Source organism: Microcaecilia unicolor, chromosome 5 (assembly GCF_901765095.1).
Source record: "Microcaecilia unicolor chromosome 5, aMicUni1.1, whole genome shotgun sequence".
Taxonomy (NCBI): domain Eukaryota; kingdom Metazoa; phylum Chordata; class Amphibia; order Gymnophiona; family Siphonopidae; genus Microcaecilia; species Microcaecilia unicolor.
The window spans coordinates 295,981,103-295,997,509 of NC_044035.1; the positions used below are offsets into that span (position 1 = coordinate 295,981,103).

The following is a 16,407-nucleotide window of genomic DNA, read 5'->3' on the forward strand; positions in this document are numbered from 1 at the left end:
TACACCAGCGGGTAGTCTAGTTAGTAACCATCTTCAAAAGCCTGTGGGACTTCCACTTGAATAGCAACCTTAATCTATCCACATATTTTCTTCCAGCATTCCTTTATGACTGGGCATGAATGCATGACTACCTGACATGAAGCACTGAAACTTCCCCCCCACCAGCAATCTGTGCAGTTGGGAAATAACAGTTTCAGACTACCCGCTGTTAAGCTATCAGCTATAGGGCAATTTAAATCCATTCTCTAAAACCCTAGTGGCATATTGAGGCCTTGGCAGTGTTCTGAAAAAATCTCCCTCCATGCCTGTTGCCCCCCCTCTCCTAGCTAGATCTGTAATGATGATTCACCTCATTCCCACCCCTAAGCCAATCATACAGAAGTAATACTAATCCCCAATCCCTCTGGAGTACTCCTAAACACAGCTGCACAAAGGCTGATTCTGGCTACTGCAGAATTTCCCTGCCTTCTGTGAGAGAAAGTGCATTCCCTATAAATATGCCCAAAATTCTGCCTCACTGGGAATGATCCCTGCAACTTCTCAAAGGAGTGCAGATCTCCTTTCTTTAACACGTATCCCCAAGGTGACAAGCTCAGAACTCTCCCGTCTCAGAATAGCCCCCGCTTCCCCAACTGGACTAAACCTGGAAATAAGAGAATGGGTACAGCCTTGATAAACAGCTTTTTGGGGGACAACATCCCCAAAAGCAAATACTTTGCTATGCTCACCTCTCTCCATCTCTGTGCTGTTAACTAAAACATTCAAAGCTTCTGACTTTGTGAAACTAGCTTTGAACCCCCACACTCTGGTATACTCATTGATTTTGTGCATTATATTAGGTAAATTTATCCGGGGATTGGTCACTGTTGATAGCATATCATCAGAGGCTGATTTTGTAGAGCCTCCCTTTCTCATTATCCCTCAAAAGATTCTGATGAATTCTCTCTGCAAGAGCTCTACGACCAATCACACACAGCAAGGGGGATAATGACAGCCTTGGCATGTTCCACATCCCATAGTAAAATATGGTGCCCCTCCCCCCCCCCCCATTTACTTTAATAGAAGCTTGTGGGCCGATTTTGCAGGTATTACCTAGCTCTTCCTTGCTTTTCACAAAGCCCACCTGGTCTCAATGAACCAAGCTTGGCATCAAGTCTGCCAGCCCCTCTGCAAATATCGTTACTTTGATATTTAACAATAAAATAGGGTGATAAGAATTGAGGGGGGGTCTTCTCCCTCCTTCAATATGGTGGTAATACTTGCCTGCTGCATGGTTGGTGCCAATATTCCCTCATTCTTGAACTAGATTGAAAAGCTTCTGGAAACCCATTTTAAAAAGCACGCTTTCTACCTGATGCGACGACATAATTTTAAGGACTAATGTAGGATACAATGGACTTCAAAAATTTTTGCATAAAGATGTATGATCATAGACTAAAATTAGATACACATTATTTTAAAGCATGATCATCGGGACTTTACATATACAGATGACTTTACCACGGGAGTCACAAACCTGAGGAATCTCAGTACCACAGGTTAGTGACTTCTGCAGTACATGAATAATGTAGTTTGTGATTAAACCCACAAGCTGTTTTATTCATACTGCCTGGGACCATCAAATTGCTAACCTGTAGCCTGATGCTCCCTCACCACATCTTAAAGAGACGTCTTCTCTCTTTTTCCCCTTTAGACCCCCCCCCCCTCCCAATGAGAAGACCCATCTGTTCAAATCTCTGGTGTCTAGGGTTTCCGGGGCAGGAGTGACCCCCACTTCCTCCTGCCAGGCTCCAAATGGCACCAGTAACCCCTAGCAGTAGCCTCACAGTATTAGTATTCCAGTAAGTTGCCCAAATAAAGCCCTTATATAGCAACAAGACTACTGCTAGAGGTTGCTGGTGCCATGTTGAAGTTAGCACTGGCAGGGGCAGGAGAGCCTGAGGATTGCACCTGCCCCAGAACCCCTAGACACCAAAGATTTGAACAGAAAGGTCAGGGGAAGGAGAAGATGTACTGGGGTTGGGGGTAGGGGCTTTGGAGATAAGAGGGAGAAAATTATTTTAACGCCTGGCTCCTTTAAGATGTGGCCCTATGTTCCTAGGTAGGAAAAAAATAATGCAGCTTTAAATTGGTGTGGTTTTTCCAGGAATAACACAACTTGCAGTGTTCTCTGCAAGCTGTATTATTTGATTTATAAAATAATGAGGTGTTTGGCATGCATTTGCATTTCATTATGTATCCCAAAGTAACTTAATGTGTTATGGTAATATAGCATATAACAGTTTAACGTGAGTTAAAGTGCAAATAATGTGCATTATTGCCATAACACAACTTAATAACTACTGTCCCTAAATATTTTCAGGCAAGTTGATGAATCAAAAGCACACTGAGTGGACATTGCTAGCAAACATTGGGAAGGAGCACCAGTGTACTCCACCAATAGATTATGAATGAAACAAGATGAGTTTCTCAATGGTAGCTGCACATATGAGATTAATTTCTAAAGTTGCATCACACCTGGATGAACACAAAATGTCTTTAAACGATCTTAAGACATACAGGGAACGTTTTACTAAAAAGAGTGGTAAGTTTTTGCATTTACTGTGCTTTAACAGCAAATATTGATGTGGGATGTGTATAAAGGCTGTGTAGTAAGTGTTGGAGGTGTGCCCAGCATGTTTCCTGCTGTTACTATACTGAAATGTTATCGTGCGCAAATTCTGTTTGCAAATATCACAGATGCATTTACTGCATCCTCTTAAGGAGGCACTAAGTGCCCCCATGTAAACTGTACAAGTGAGGGTGTGGTATGTACCATGCAACTGTGGTCTGTAGTCCATGCTCATTCTCCATCCATTACCTGACCAGTTCTCGTCCTTTAACACAGCATACAGTTAAAATTAGCCATTGTGGTAATAGTTACCACACTCAAGTAGTAACAGTATATGCTGTTTAACTCAATTTAGTAAAAAAGGCCCCATAGGTATTATGTGGCATACAGTTTTCAGTATAGAAGAGTGTTTTGTTCATTATGGCCTAAAATGTCTAAGAAATATTTTCATTTCATGTTTCTTCCACCATATTCTGTAATTTATGGGTATCTTCTCAGTTTATTTCCCCAAACAGTAAAAGTGTAAGTTTTGTGGACATACCACTTCATATTAGGTCTGGCAGTTAACGTACCTGGGTTAAAAAAAAAAAGGTTTGGACAAGTTCCTGGAGGAAAAGTCCATAGTCTGTTATTGAGATGGACATGGGGGAAGCAATTTCTTGCCCTGGGATTGGTAGCATGGAATGGTGCTACTAACTGGGTTTCTGCCAGGTACTTGTGACCTGGATTGGCCACTGTTGGAAGCAGGATACTGGGCTGGATGGACCACTGGTCTGACCCAGTATGGCTGTTCTTATGTTCTTACGATATTCTTGTTGCCTTAATTGTATTACAGCACAAAATCACAACACGTTCCATTAAAGTTTATGCCAACCAGAACTCTTCAAGAGGATACTGTTAATCAAAAGAGCTGTTAAATCAAGGAGTTCGGTTTAGCAATACAAATAAATATTCTTCCTGTTGTTTGTGTATAATGCCATTAAGCAGCACTACACCAGTTGAAATGTTTTATTTAAAACCTAAAAGACACTTTAGAGTGCTCTTAGTGTTCATTCTTTCCTGCTTTCATCCTTATGGATGCAGTGGACTCTAATCAGTAAGAATGCCTCCCATTCAGCTCTAATAAAGTTCCCAGTACAGGAAACATATAGCCTGTTCTCATTTTATTTTTCTGGAACATGATAAATTACTTTTAATGGTGGGTGAAGAGCTTAAGATGCACTATATGCATTCACAATCATTAATACTTGATCAACAGAAAGATTTTGGCCTGTTGAACTGGCAATTTAAAAGAAAGCTGTGCCCTCTCTATTATATAGTATTTCAGATACAGGATGGAATAAAGCACACACAGTATTCCTTAAAAGTATCACTATCCTTATTAGACAGACAGACCCTCTACACATGTCTAGACCACTGTAAGAACCATATCAGCAAATGAGCCCCAGTACCAATACTCACTGTATCTGACTTGTATGTATGACAAACTTTGTGAATTAAATACAAATTCAGGTACTGTAATTTATGATGATCTTCCAAACACGGCAACATTCAGGAATTCAAGAGAACTGTTATGCATGGAGGGGATGGGACAGGTGGAGAATGGTTTACAGAATTTCAAACTAATATTTTACTAGTAAAATATGCAATTTGCTCAACTAAACCTGTATTTAAAAGATGCCCTTATCTTTATGCACAGAACACGCAGAAGCATCATTTTAAGTGGTGACTAAATTGCAAATGTATTAATTTCTTGCTGGAAAGCAAAACAAAATTGGTGTGATGGCCAGCAGACACAAAATTAACTTTTTAACACAGAGATAAATAAGAAAATCAGCAGTTTCACTGAATAGGTACTAGCATATCAAATTCAAGGACAAAGTGGGCATATGAATTTCATATACTATTCCAAACTACAACACGCAAAAACTTTGCAGTCCTCTGCTAATCACTTAATTTCCCACATCTACTGTTAAGTGGCATTGAAATAAGGCTTCTTTCTAGCAACTGTAAAATCCCACAGTTGCATTTAATTTACTCAATAACATTTTTAAGAAAAGCTAGCTCAGAAAGCAGTCTGTGCTAACCAAAGTTACACAAAACATTATCTATAAATTTACAAAACAATTAAAACCTGGAATGTAATATTCATAATCTTAACGTACTTCTTTGATGGAATGGTTTCTTTGCCATCACACAGCATTTTAACTTTATGGAGACATGCAGATGTACATTTGGCTTTGCTTCCTATGATCTTAAGAAATCCCCCCCCCCCCCCCCCCACACACACAAATTCTATGTAGTTCATAAACATAACCACTTCTGAGGCACTGCCTGACAGGTATTTTTGCCCCAGGAAAATTTTTCACAAAAGTTAATCTTTGAAGCATGAAGGTTTAAAAGCTCTTCAAAAAGCCTGAAAAACAGTACTTTATGAATTGTAACAGTTCTATTCCTTCTAAAGTGAAGCAGCACTCTGAAGACATGTATTAAATCTTTGCCCTATGCACTGTATTACCTAAGAAAGTTATATGTACAAACATAACATACTTTTGGTGCTCAATATAAAAGTGTTCTATTTGAAGGCCAGAAAAAACATCAAACATAGCTTGTTGGTAATATTTAAACACTTCAAATATCCTGTGTTGCTTCTGTGTCCATCGAAAGTGTCAATTTTTACAGCAAGTGAGGAACTATTTTCCATTTCAGCATTTAAATTAGAATCCATTAAACGGGCTACAAAAGGATCCATGGTTCCAGTTCATAAAGGCCACAGAGTTGGAAGCACAATAAGTCCAAGAGGAGGAGCTGCAGAAGAAACAGTCAGGGCAAACCGTAAGGTTGACAGGTGGTTATATTTGTGTCTCTCAGTCACTGCTAGACTTTATCTGACATTCCCGTCTCCTGCGAGCCAGGGCACCCATGCGGAGACTGACTTGACAACACTGCACCATGTGACATGTCTCTTCCTATTATTTCATTCACTGAAAAATTAAAAAAAAATGTAAATTAATACACTGTAATGCAGTGATGTATATAAACAAAACCTAAAATTTGGTTCTTTGTTTACGGGAAGCTTAGTATTTCTATATTGATGCCTATATAAGAACACATAAGGATGGAATGAGAAAACCAGACCTAAAACTTTTTCTATTAGCATTTATACCCAGATCATTTGTAGATGTTCAAGCATGACAACATTTTTCAAGTTTCTTGAACAGGATCATCACACACATAAGCGCTGTAACTCTCTCTTATTAGGCCTACTAACCTTACTGCTTTAATTTCATTTGCTTCCTCCCAGCTGTTTTACAGCAGTACGACATATTAAAGGAGCAGTACACATTCTACTATTACATGAATTAGTGTAATGCTTGCATCAACTCATAAGAAAGATAAACAGAGTAACTCCTGAGGGAATTTTGCGCAACTGCGCAGTGCAGAATTCTGCTCAGTGCCGGCATTGGCTCTCTCCCTCTCCCCAGAGAGATCACACAGCAGACTGTTTATGTGAACTGCGGGGGTCCTGCGGTTCACATAAGGAGTCGAGTCTAAGTCAGCAGAGAAGGAGGAAGTAACCCAAAGGGCAGCAGTTCACTTCCTCCTCCTCCTGCCGCCGCACGATCTCTGCTGGGGAAGGGAAGAGCCAGCTCCAGGAATACAATGAATAATGAAGGGGGGGGGGGGCAGTCAAAGGTGAGTGTGCCATTGGGGAGGGTGGGGGAGGCTGAAGTTTGAAGAGAGAAATAGGAGGAAATTTCAGGCCTCATGATGGGGAAATAGACACGACAAATAAACAGCGTAGAATTTTGCAGAATTTTCAAATATTTTGCACAGAATTCTCCCAGGAGTAAATAAACCAAATAACTAATGTCTAATTATTAGGACACCTTAACACTTTAAAAACAAACACTATCTCGGATATTGAATACCAAAATCAAACAGAAAAGAGGATTAAAATGAGTTCCTGATTTCTAACTGCCATCAGTATCAAACTGATAAAACAGGAGAACCAACAGTAACAATTGGTTTAAGAGAAAATTTGGGGACAGAAAGGGGAGGGAAACAAGAGATAGCTTCCAGCAGAAGAAGAATAGAAAATTTAAAATAATCAGATGACACAATGAATTCATTATGATCCTTCTTGTTTGTTCTGTCCTATTACATTTTCAAGACTGTGGCCATAGAAACACATCCATGTGTAAACAGCAGCATTTACATGATTTCAGAAAGCTGCTATTTACATGTGAGGATACATACTATGCAAAGATTTCAAGGAGGCAACAGACAGTCTGGGCAGGGCTAAAATCTACTTGTATATTCCTCATTATAGAAAAGAGAACATATGTGTATAGGGAAGAATATTCATGGGGTTTTACATCAGCTCAAAGGTGTGCATAATGTTTTAAAAATATATTGCATTGTATGCAACTATATCTCTTGCATATTCATTACTTTTTTTTTTTACATAACTATGTACGTAATAAGCCTTAGCTCTTATAATTTTATTGTACTACAAATATCAAATACAAAACCTTCCCTATATCCTATATAATAAAAAGCACCTCCAACATTCTGAAGCTGACTCTGTGGCACTGTAGGGTTCATAAGTCTGTAGTTCAGCGTTTCATTGGCTCTCACTGTCCCCGCCCTCAAGTCGAGGAAACGGAACGCTGCATAGTTGCCAAACAAACGCGATGTCACAGGAACGAAGAATCAATCAGACAGAACGGAACTTGGAGGAGGGAAGTGGAGTGGATTGAATCTCTAACAAACAATCATATACAGGGAGGTATGAACATCAGTGGAGGCAAGTGCACAGAACGGAAGACAAACATTTAATCACTTTGTCACTCAAACACACACACACACACACACACACACACACAGACATCACACACACACACACACTCAATCACTCTGTGTATCTCTCTCTTACACTGTCTGTAAAACACAGTCACTCTCAGTCTCTCACATGGGCAACTGTATGTTGCATTCTCACGAGTAAGGAGCTCTTCTGATGTGATTGTTAAACTGATTGAAGGGCCTGAACAAGGAAAACTTTTACCACATTGTAACATAGTTTACACAAAAAATACTGTATATAAAGAAATCTTACACATGTAAACAACAATTATATTCAGAATACAACCGTGGAAACATAAATGGCAGGAACTCATTACATTGCTAGCGCCCGTTTCATTGTGTTAAGAAACGGGCCTTTTTTTTACTAGTTAAACAATAAAACACATTTTTCCTAATCCAATCACACCTCTTATAATTTAGGATACTTTCCAATGTCACTTGTGGATTCCAAACTAGTAGTGGTTCAAGATTACACAGTCTTTATAACCCACTTTCAAATTGCAACTCCTTTACTGTTTCGACTTATCTGTAATTGTAGTAACTGTGTTGAAACTTTCTTGTAAACCACTGTCATCAATCTTCAACTGTGATAATGTCCACTATATTTCATGCCAACTTTTGGCTTCCACAATGTCATTGTCTAAACGTTAAATTGCCAGATCCTTATTCTAATGTAGCTTAATGTCATCAGCCTTTTAATGACAACCCAACATGGTCCATGTTTTGCTACTGCGTCTTCAGGGGTTGAAACTATAATATACAAACATTCACTGCTTTTGTCCGTTGAGAATCATTGGCGTTCCTATGTGCAGGCGTCAGCATCTTTTCGCTGGTGGCGAGCTGTGGGGCATTACTGTTGGAGCATTCAGTTCTTTGTATCCAGGCAGAGAGTTTTCATAAATAGGTAAACGCAAAAGATTTTATGATTTTAATGTGGTGAACTCTAGTTAAACAGTAAAAGCAATGAACATATCATAAGAACATATGAGTACCCATACTGGGTCAGACCAATGGTCCATCTAACCCAATATCCTGTTTTCCAAACAGTGGTCAAGTCAGGTTACAAGTACCTGGCAGAAACCCAAATCATGGCAACACTCCATACTACAAATCCCAGGGCAAGCAGTTGCTTCCCATGTCTGTCTCAATAGCAGACTACGGACTTTTCCTCCAGGTATTTGTCCAAATCTTTTTAAACCTAGATATGCTAACCGTTGTTACCACCTCCTCTGACAAAGATTTCCAGAGCTTAACTATTCGTTGAGTGAAAAAATAATTCCTTCTAATTGTTTTAAAAGTATTTCCATGTAACTTCAAGTGTCCCCTAGTCTTTGTACTTTTGGAATGAGTAAAAAAAATCGATTTACTTCTACTCATTCTACACCACTCAGGATTTGGAAGACCTCAATCATATCTCTGCTCATCCGTCTCTTTTCCAAGCTGAAGAGCCCTAACCTCTTTAGCCTTTCCTCTTACGAGTTCCATCCCCTTTATCATTTTAGTCGCTTTTCTTTGAACCTTTTCTAATTCCGCTATATCTTTTTTGAATTATGGTGATCAGAACTGAATGCAATATTCAAGGTGCGGACGCACTATGGAGCAATACAAAGGCATTACAATAGTTTTGGTCTTATTCACCATCCCTTTCCTAATAATTCCTAGCATCCTGTTTGCTTTTTTTGCCGCCGCCGCACACTGAGCAGAAGATTTCAGCGTATTATCTACGAAGACACCCAGATCTTTTTTTGAGCGCTGACCCCCAAGGTGGACCCTAGCATTAGGTAACTGTGATTCAGATTATTCTTTCCAATGTGCATCACCTTGCATTTGTCCACATTAAATTTCATCTGCCATTTGGATGCCCAATCTTCCAATTTCCTAAGGTCTTCCTGCAATATTTCATAGTCCGCACGTGATTTAACAACCTTGAATAGTTTTGAATCATCTGCAAATTTGATCACCTCACTCATCGTTCCGATTTCCATATCATTTATAAATGTGTTAAATAGTACCGGTCTCAGTAAGGATCCCTGCGACACTCCACTGTTCACTCTCCTCTACTGAGAGAATTAACCATTTAACCCTACCCTCTGTTTGTATATTATTATAGTTTGAATCCCTGAAGACGCAATAGCGAAACATGGACCATGTTGTGTTGTTAATAACAGGCTGATGACATTAAGCTACACTGGAACAAGGATCTGGCAGTTTAACATTTGGACAATGACACTGTGGAAGCCGGAAGTTAGCAAGAAATACAGTGGACATTATCACAGTTGAAGATTGATGATGGTGATTTACAAGAAAGTTTCAACATAGTTACTACAATTGAAGATAAGTCGCAACAGTAACTGAGATGCCAACTGAAAGTGGGTTATGAAGGCTGTGAAGCTTGAACCACTACTAGTTTGGAATCCACAAGTAACAATGGAAAGTATCCTAAATTATAAGAGGTGTAATTGGATTAGGAAAAAATGTGTGTTTTATTGTTTAATATAGGGAAGGTTTTGTATTTGATATTTGTAGTACAATAAAATTATAAGAGCCAAGACTATTATGTGCATAGTTATGTTTAAAAAAGTATAATTTATATGAGATAACTACAGTGGAATTAAATGAACCTCGATTGTATACTAGTTATGCATATTCATTAGGGATATCCTGAAAACTTGACTGGTTTGTACTCTTCTAGGACTGCAGTTTAAAAGCCCTGCCTTAGATGACATGGAGAAAAAGCAGAAAGAACTAGCAGAAAGGGGAAAGGGGAAATGGGACTTGATATACCGCCTTTCTGAGGATTTTGCAACTACATTCAAAGCAGTTTACGTATATTCAGGTACTTATTTTGTACCAGGGGCAATAGAGGGTTAAATGACTTGCCCAGAGTCACAAGGAGCTGCAGTGGGAATCAACTCAGTTCCCCAGGATCAAAGTCCACTGCACTAACCACTAGGCTACTCCTCCACTCAAGTGCCAAGGCTTGGAAGATGGGATGGAGGAGCAGAAAAGGACAAAGAAAATTATGCTTGGAAGAAAATAAAGAATGAATCTTTGGAAGTAGGGAAAGAGAACATAATTGGACTGGGTCTGGAGAGGAGCAGGGGAGCAGAGGTGGGGGTAAGGCATGTGCGGGGTGAGATGCAGTGGTGGTGGGGGGAGTCAGGTCTAGAGAAAACAGAATGGAGACAGGACTAGAAAGGGGCCTTCAGTCAAGGGGATCAGGCTGGGGATCGGGAAGCAATCAAGAATGGCCATATTACATACTTTTACACTGTATTTCTGGGGAAAAGTATATATAAAGATTAATTTGAATTTTGCATCTTTGAGAAGAACTTTTTTCTCTGTTGCATTTTAAAATAATTAGTGTTTTAGGCTGTGATATTTGACAACATTTAAGTACACAGAAATTTGCAGAGTTTTAAAATATCAAGCACAGAATTTTTTTTTAATTTTTGTGCTGAGCTCCCCCAGGAGTATCTACAGTGCCTTGTGGAAGTCTTCGCAACCTTATACATTTTTCCCATTCTGCATGAAAGAATAATTACAGAAATATTTCAAAGAGTAACTAAGAATAAGAAACCAAAAAGTGTTGACTGTATAATTCATCACATCGTTTGTCATAGGAAGTCCAAAGTTAGCTTAGTTTTCAAAACTGCTTTACCTACACCCATAACAAGTTAAACAGAGCCCACTTGTATCCCATCACAGTAGCTGGGCTGATTGAAAAACTTAAAGAATTAAGAGCTTATGTTGTATTAAATGTGTTTGAAGCAAAGGCCTAAACATGTCAAACACAGAGCCATCAAAAACTCTGGGATAAAGTTATTCAAAAGTAGAAACTGGGAGAAGGGCTATAAGAAAATTTCAATGTGTTTGAATATCCCTTGGGCCACTCTAGAGTACAAACAGTTTGGTACAACCAACACACTCCCTTGATCATGTCGTCTCTCTAAAGTTAGTAGGCACTGGGTAAGGAAACCACCAAGAAAAGTGACTGTGTGGACTAAGTTTAATTTAAAAGAACTGCAGAAGTCTCTGACTGAGATGGGGGAAAATGCTCAGTGTTCAACAGAGCCTGTATGGGAGGATGACACAGCTGAAAAAAAGCCATATGATGTCTTGCAAAGCACAAAATCACTTAGGAGACAGTGAACACACGTGAGCAAAGATTTTGTGGTCTGATGAGACTGAAGTGGGACATTTTGTTCTTAATACGTATTCAGTGATATGTGTGACATATACAGCATATCACTCTGCTAACACCTTTCCTACAGTAAATCATGGTGGTTTGCTGTAAAGTTATTTCACTTGCAACAGACTTAGATTCACTGATCAGCATGATGATCCTAGGCAGTGTCAAGGGAAAAACAGAGTGGTTTAGCAAGACAGTGAAAGTCCTCAAGTGCCCCAATCAAAGCCCACACTTGCATTCAACAGAAAATCTGTGACAAGACTTGAAGACTGTAGTCCACTGCCAATCCCTTAGCAAACTGATTGTCTAACTGTTGAGCCATTCCTGACCCCCCTGCTCATTCTGTTTGCTGATGCTCTGGCTACTACTACTACTACGAGTGATTTTATTTTCACACTTGTATATAGTCTTCTCATACCTCCCTTCCTGCATTCTGTGTCTTATAGTGATATTTTATTATAATATTCTTCTGTAACCTAGGCCTGCCACTGTTACAGTCATCCCTATTTATATTGCTTAGGTAATATTAATTTATAGGCAGTATATCAAATAAATTAAATCTTACACAATTTAGTTAGGTAAAGCTTTATCTGCCTCTTATAAAAGCTGTTAACTGTGATTTATAGAGACCTCTTACTGCAACTACATCTGACTGAGAAAACTAGGGATTCAGGAGGAAGCATACATTACTTGCTTTCCTCCAGGTTTTCCCAGACCAGTAAACTCTATAGAACATGGAACACTATTTTCCAACAGCTGTAGGTTTTGTCATCTTTCTTTTTCGTATCACATGCTCAATAAAACATGACTTGCTTGAATAAACATGAATTGTAGCAACTTAGTGAAAAAGTGAACTTAATCACTCAGAAGAAATAACTACCATCCTCCTTAGACCACAAAAAATATGGGGGAGGAGTAAAAAAAAAAATCAAGGCGAACAAGGCGTATACTTACGACTGTATTTTCAAAGTTATAAATACATAAAAAAGCAAAAGCAACAAAAAAAAAACATGACTTGTTTGACATGTATCAGTCGTACTTCCAGAAAAAGTAAAGAAAAATGACAAAATCACTTCTATGGACAATAAAGCTAAGTTGTTTACTTCTAACAGGTATTCTCCAAGGACGGCAGGATATCAGTCCTCACAAGTTGGTGATGTCATTGGGTAATGCCTAAGTTACAGCAGTGTTTACAAAGTTGTAGCGTTTTCTAGAGTGCTAAACAGTATGTGTTACACCACTGGGCTGTGTGGAGCCACCACAGTTCATTTTACAGCTGTAACAAAGAGAAGCCAATGTCTTGGGGAGATGGGGGAGGGGAAAGCTTTAGCCTAGGAGAACACCTGTTAACTGTCTGCGTTCTTTGAAGACAAGCAGGATACGAGTCCTCACAAATGGGAATCCCTAGCCACAGATTGCCTTTAAACGCAAAACAGAAATATACATACAATACTAATAAGCATGTTGGCAACAGAGCATTTTGAACATTTTTTTCCCTTTATTTAGGCAAACTAGTAATTAAACAAAAACAGCACAAGACAGCACAGTTACCAAGTGATGTTCAAGGTCGCCGGCTACCCAGCTATCTATGCTCCTATGGTTGAATCACTAACACCAATGACCATCCTATCACTACCCATTGGACACACAGTCCTAAAGCTGCATCCTCAGTGCAAGAGCATCTGACGAGCAGTCCAAGTTACAGGATCACTTTCTTCCACTGACAGTGTATTTTCCTACTCTCTTTTTTTTTATTGTCTAAGCTTGATTACTATAACTCTGTTCTTATTGGTCTGCCTGAATGTGTTATTGCAGAACACATGCTTCCTGTGGCTTATAGGATCCCTTTCGACACTAATATCTTATCTTACCGTATCCGTTTTCCTGGCCTACCCTTTTTGGCTTCTCTTGATTCCCTATGCCCCTACACAATCCCTCCGGTCAACTAACCAGTATTTACATCTTGAGAGGTCCCTCAACAGTTTCTAATCTCAATTAAAGGCCCATTATTTCTCCTTGGTCTTCCCGCTTCTTTTAGCTTTCTCTTGAGTCTTAATCTCAGGCATGTAAGCATGATGGCTTCCACTTTCCTTTTGTTTCTTCCTTTCCCCCCATCATTCCTTTTGTTGACATGCAATCTTTCCTCTTCCCATTACCCTCTTGTATTGTGTGTTGTTTTATGTCTCTTGTGCGTTAATTTTTAGTTTACTCATTGTAAACCACTTAAATTTCTCCTTGAAAATTAGTGGTATATCAAATAAATTGAACTTGACAGGTGATGTTCTCTTTTCTGGTTACATTGCTCCTGCAAAGCAGTACAGGAGAGGTGGTAATGCTCGACTATATCCCTGAAAGTAACCTCTATACACCTTTCTATCAGCTTCAGCCGTCCAGGTCAGCCACTGTAGCTTCCAAAATCGTACTTTTCTGACTGCTTGAGCTCTTTGCACCAGGAGGAAGATAATCATACATGTGATCTCAGTGCAAAAACACTAGATATGGTAGCTGCTTTAATCTGATGCACCATGTGGAATCTTTTATTTTTGGCATGCAATCCACTCTAAACTACTTATGTAGTAAAATCAAATATTAAATACTAGTAAAAAAGGCCCGTTTCTGTTAGAAATGAAACGGGCGCTAGCAAGGTTTTCCTTGGAGTGTATGTTTCAGAAAGAGCGTGTGTGAGAGATGGAGCGTGTGTGTCAGAGAGAGAATGTGTGTGAGAGAGAGAGAGAGAGTGTATGTGTGAGAGAGAGTGTGTGTGAGAGACAGTGTTTGTGATTCTGTGTGACACTGTGTGAGAGAGAGGGACAAAGACAGTGAGTGTGTGAGAGTGTATGTGGCAGAGAATGAGTGACTGTGTGTGTGGTGTGAGGAACCCCCTCACCCCCTCCCTCACCCCTGCCCCCTTGCAGCCAGGCATGTGCAGCAACCCTCCTCTCCCCGTGTTCCCCCTGCAGCCACCCATGTCCAGCATCCCCCTGCAGCCACCCATGCCCATCAACCCTCCTCTCCCCCTGCTGCGTCCTTCCTGTCTCCCCTGCTCCCCCTGCAGCCACCCATGTGGTCTCAGGCCCCCCGCCTCAGTATCCCTCCTGTCCCCTGCAGGCACGTATGTGCAGCGTCCCTCCTCTCTCCCCTGTCCCCCCTGCAGCCAGCCATGTCCAGCGACCCTTCTGTCCCCCTGCCCCCCCTGCAGCTACCCATGTCCAGCGACCCTCCTCTCCTGTGCAGCCACCCATGTCTGAGGACACTCCTCTCCTTTTTCCCTGTTCCTCCCCTGTGGCCAGCCATGCCCATCGACTCACCTGTCCCCCCTGATGACCACCAACCCTTCTGTCCCCCTGCCTGCCCTGCAGTGTCCGTCCTGTATCCCCTGTCCCCCTTGCAGGCACCCATGTGGTGTGTGGAGCCCCATCCCTATCTCCCTGTTCCCTGCCCCCCCTGCAGCCACCCACGTGCAGCGACCGTCCCCTCCCCCTGCTTCCTTCCAGCCACCCATGTCCAGCGAGACCCCCCCTTCCCCCCCAGCCGGCGCAGCACCCAAAGAAAGCCCCTTGTCCCCCCCTTCACGCATCACCCGAACCCCCCCCCCACCGTGGCACATCACCAAGCCCCTCCCCCCTCATCAACCCCCTCACCACCCACAACCGCTAATACAAACTGTGTCCGGCGGCTGCTGCTTCTGCTATTCAGCAGCAGCACCGTACATAAAGAAAACAAACAAAAAAAATCCTCCTAAAACGCACCTCCATTGAGAAGCATCTCACATTGGCTGAAATCTCAGCATGCGCTCCTCCTCTCCCCTCTGACGTCTCGGCGTTTCTCCGGGGTCTTCTGGCAGGGGACTGACGTTGAGGGGAGAGGAGGAGCGGCTGCAGAGACGTCAGCCAATGTGAGATGGTTCTCTATGGAGGTGTGTTTTAGGAGGTTGTTTTTTTGTTTGTTTTCTTTATGTACGGGCTGCTGCTGCTGAATAGAAGCAGCAGCAGCCGCCGGACAGAGTTTGTATTAGCGGTCGCGGGTGGCGAGGCGGTCGATGTGGGGGGGGGGAGGGGCTTGGTGAAGCGGCGGAGGAGGGGTTGGGTGATGCGGCAAAGGGGGGTAGGGGCTTTCTGATGCCCCGTTGCACGGGTTCTTGTGGCGATGCGGCGGAGGGGGGGCACTTAGAGGTGCACCGTCGAGGCTGTTTGTTTGTGTGTGTGTGTGTTTGCGTGTGTATGTATTTATGTGTGTGTGTGTGTTTATGTATGTGTGTGTGTTTGCGTGTGTGTGTATTTATGTGTGTGTGTGTGTTTATGTATGTGTGTGTGTTTGCGTTTGCGTGTGTTTGTGTGTTTATGTGTGTGTGTTTGCGTGTGTGTGTTTATGTATGTGTGTTTGCGCTTGTGTTTGCGTGTGTGTTTGTGTTTATGTGTGTGCATGTGTTTGTGTGTGCGTTTGTGTGTGTGTGCGTGTTTGGGTGTGCTTTTGCGTGTTTGGGTGTGTTTATGTGTGTGTGTGTGTGTTTGTCTATGTGTGTGTTTGTGTGTATTTATGTGTGTGTGTGTTTGTGTGTGTGTATTTATGTGTGTGTGTGTTTTATTGTGTGTGTGTGTGCGTTTATGTGTGTGTGTGTTTGTGTGTGCTTTTGCGTTTGTGTGTGTGTGTGCGAGTTTGTGTGTGTGTGCGTTTGTGTTTGTTTGTGTGTGTGCGAGTTTGTGTGTGTGTGCGTTTGTGTTTGTTTGTGTTTGCGTGT

The 16,407-nt window shown here is 41.3% G+C and overlaps 1 protein-coding gene across 2 annotated transcripts in view; it reads right to left on the reverse strand.

Moving 5' to 3' along the window:
• Nucleotides 1-3,357: 3,357 nt before the first annotated feature.
• NFATC3 (nuclear factor of activated T cells 3) overlaps nt 3,358-16,407 on the reverse strand; it is a 304,320-nt gene continuing 291,270 nt past the window's right edge. For both annotated transcript variants that reach the window (XM_030204303.1, XM_030204302.1), the window contains exon 10: nt 3,358-5,595. In XM_030204303.1, coding sequence (XP_030060163.1) covers nt 5,489-5,595 — 107 coding nt within the window. In that variant the 3' untranslated portion in view covers nt 3,358-5,488. The remainder of the gene's footprint in view (nt 5,596-16,407) is intronic.